General features: G+C 43.2%; 1 protein-coding gene across 1 annotated transcript; it reads left to right on the forward strand.

Annotated features, from left to right (window-relative positions):
- Nucleotides 1-1,488: 1,488 nt before the first annotated feature.
- On the forward strand, nt 1,489-2,609 carry LOC140586445 (uncharacterized). Its single transcript, XM_072708293.1, has 2 exons — nt 1,489-2,343; nt 2,595-2,609. Exons 1-2 carry the CDS (start codon nt 1,489-1,491, stop codon nt 2,607-2,609), a joined length of 870 nt encoding a protein of 289 aa, XP_072564394.1.
- The last annotated feature ends 788 nt before the right edge of the window (nt 2,610-3,397 follow it).

Genomic DNA, 3,397 nt, shown 5'->3' on the forward strand with positions numbered 1-3,397 from the left:
GAACAGGTGTTCTTAATAATCCTTTAGGTGAGTATTTCATCTTGACTTGCTGCCACGTACACTTTCCACTACAATTGCATTTGAAATCGGATCAGTTAAGTTATTAACATTAGGTTTACATTATGAGTAACATCGCAGTAATGGAACTTTAGGGAGCATTACATTACTTAATAGTGAATGTAAGGAAAAGCAGTAAAGATGCCCCAATGTTCTTGGTTGATCATTTGAATACAGACAATGTTAGCAGGTTATGAACATGGGGGAAGTCTGGGAGAGAATAGGGGTTCCATTTGGCACCACTAAGGTGATAAGGAAGATAATTCAATTGACAGAGGCCAGAGAAGTGGCTGAGCTACCATTTGCTCTCACGGGAAATCCCCGTCCTGTCCTGTCCCGTCCCTGTCTCAGGATCCTCACACTCCAGGGGGTCACTCTTTATATGTAAATTCACTCACAACATCTACACACAGCACCTTGGCGGGGAGGGTCTTTTTGGGGTATAAAGGGGGGTGAAGAACTGCCCTTAATTTGTATTTGAGCTGCCTTTCCGTACCCGGTGTATGTCTACACTGTATTACATTATATTATTTTTACTGTTCAATAAACCACCATTTTGCTGAAACTGCGGAGACTCTGCAAGTGGATTCCTTACATCTTATTGGCGAGCCAGCCAGGAGAAGGGGCTAACAACTGGAAGAATCATCTGGGAACCTTTTTTTGGCTGATATTTTCCTCAAGAAGAGAGAAGATTTCTTCACCTAAGAGAGAAGACTGACCAGAAAGCTTCATTCCAGACGTGCCACCTTCTTCTGCGAACCGAAGGACCCAGAAAGAATCACGCTTGTGAGTATAACTGGTTTGTGATATCAGACGTCCGCTGAGACAAACAGTAAAGTAATATAGGAAATAGGGAGTAATTCAAGACTTAGGCATGAGAATTCTCCTGGTTTGACCTGTTTATTAGTGATAGAGGGTAAACAGGAGGTGTGTTTGTAGAGGAACTGGGCTTTGGTAAGAAAGCACCAGCAGGGTTCCCCACATTGTAACCCTGTGTCCTTGAGATAAACCACCACTGTAGGTAAATTGTGTAAGTTTATACCGTGAGAGTTTAAATTTATACTCAGAACCTACAATGATGGAGTGGGCCATCGAATATGTTGCAAAGCATTGCAAGGAGGGATCATATGGACCTCTCATAGATAAGCTAGACCCCTTGAGAGTCTAATTTTGGTCGTGAGTGAACGCTGGCGCGCTTGGCTGCCGCTACTCAGCGGTTTACTATTTTAAGTTTGTTTTTAAGTTTTGTTTTTTAAGTTTGTTAAACTTCTAATCGATTACCTAAAGTGTAATCGTACCTTGATATATTTTAATATTTTAATAACATTTGCGGGTGTCTCATGCTCACGCTGCTGCTGTCTGTTTGGATTTTACCACATCGGGACCTTTAAGCCTTTAAGTCGGCTATATTCCAGCGCTCCGCTGTTGAAGATGTGGATCTACAGGCTGTGTGTGTGGTCTGTGCTCACCGGGATTTTGTTATCCATTGTTCACCACCCGGCGACAGCTCTGCTGCAGTATTCCGCAAGCGAACTTTTTAGGCTTCGCCTCTACTTATCTGTCCCTCCACCCGTGTCTCTGCATCTCCATCCAGACATCGCTCTCAAGCCCCGTCGCAGGTACATCCACCGAGGGTCCCGGCGAAACTTCAACATCAATGACACTAACTCCATAAAGTCCATCTGGTCCAGATCTCGACGTCCTCCACGCAATACCTACCGGACTGTCAGCCACAACGCGCTAGCACACCCTGCTAGGTCGGCCAAGCCCACTATCAGAAACGGCACCTCCAGCGTCAACTTCGGTCTACTAAACATCCGCTCTCTCACTGGCAAGGGGCAGCTCATTCAGGATCTCCTCTCCGACCGTAAGTTGGACTTTCTTTGCCTGACTGAAACGTGGCAACAGCCTAATGACTTTGTTTCGCTTAATGACTCCACTCCACCTGAGTTTGTTTACGTTTGTCAACCTCGCAACTCAGGGAGGGGTGGTGGTCTCGCGATAATTCACCGGAAGCAGTGGAAAGTCCTCCCTCTCTCAGCACAACTCTTCCATTCATTTGAATACACAGCAATACAGCTCCCTGGTTCCTCTCCCACCATCATATGCACTGTTTATCGGCCACCTAAGCCAAATAAGGACTTTTTAAATGACTTTACTGCTCTACTCACTCACTTCTCTGTACTCACTCCAAATATGATAATTGTTGGTGATTTTAATATACACATGGACAATGACAACAACCTTCTTTCCAGAGATTTTACTTCCTGTCTGGATAGTTTTGGAGTACAACAACACATCAAATTTTCTACACATTCTAAAGGTCATATCTTGGACTTGGTCTGTTGTTCTGGTGTCACCCCCACAAATTGCAAAGCTAATACTTTTCCTCAATCTGATCACATGTTTATTTCTTTTACTGCTAATGTGTCTGCTTCAAAAACCTGTATTCCTCGTGACATTGCATTTAGGAAAATTAGTAATATTAATCCGGATAGTTTCTCATCTGCTATAGATGAACTCTCACCCATCCACAGCTCCTCGACCCCTGAAGAACTTGTTTCACACTATAACGACAACCTCCATAATCTTCTTAATACATTTGCTCCCCTCAAACACCGTTCTGTCTCTTTCTCTCAAACAGCACCATGGTTTAGTCCCAATCTGCGCCTTCTCAAAGCCAAAGGACGGCAGCTGGAACGTCTGTATAAGAAAACCGGTCTTACCATACACAAAGAAATGTACAGTGATCATATTTTGCTTTATAAGAACAGCATAGTTTCAGCCAAATCCACATACTATTCCGGTTTAATCAGTTCTAGAGAAGGGAACTCCAGATCTCTCTTTTCTCTCTTTCAAAAAATTACAAAACCCCCTGATCCATTCCCCCCCCATATGTACTCAACTGATTTTTGCAACAATATCATGTCCTTTTTTACTCTTAAAATCTTTGATATCCACCAACAACTTAACTCTATAGGAGCTTCTAATTTTGTAGCTAACTCCCCACTCACTTCACTGTCTAGCTGTCAGCTATTTTCAAGATTCACCATTCCCTCTGTAACTGATGTATCAAATCTCATTCAAAAATCTAAACCATCCACCTGTCAGCTTGACCCCCTCCCTACAGTGTTAGTTAAAGCCTGTTTGCCCTCGTTGGCTCCTCTTATAACCAGTATTATTCACTCTTCCCTTAACACTGGAATTGTTCCTTCATCCTTGAAAACTGCTGCTGTTACCCCAATACTCAAAAAGCCTGGTGCAGACCCCAATAACTTTGACAATCTCCGCCCTATATCGAACCTCCCTTTCATTTCAAAAATCCTAGAGAAAATTGTTG

This window comes from Paramormyrops kingsleyae, unplaced genomic scaffold (genome assembly GCF_048594095.1).
Source record: "Paramormyrops kingsleyae isolate MSU_618 unplaced genomic scaffold, PKINGS_0.4 ups63, whole genome shotgun sequence".
In the NCBI taxonomy this organism is placed as follows: domain Eukaryota; kingdom Metazoa; phylum Chordata; class Actinopteri; order Osteoglossiformes; family Mormyridae; genus Paramormyrops; species Paramormyrops kingsleyae.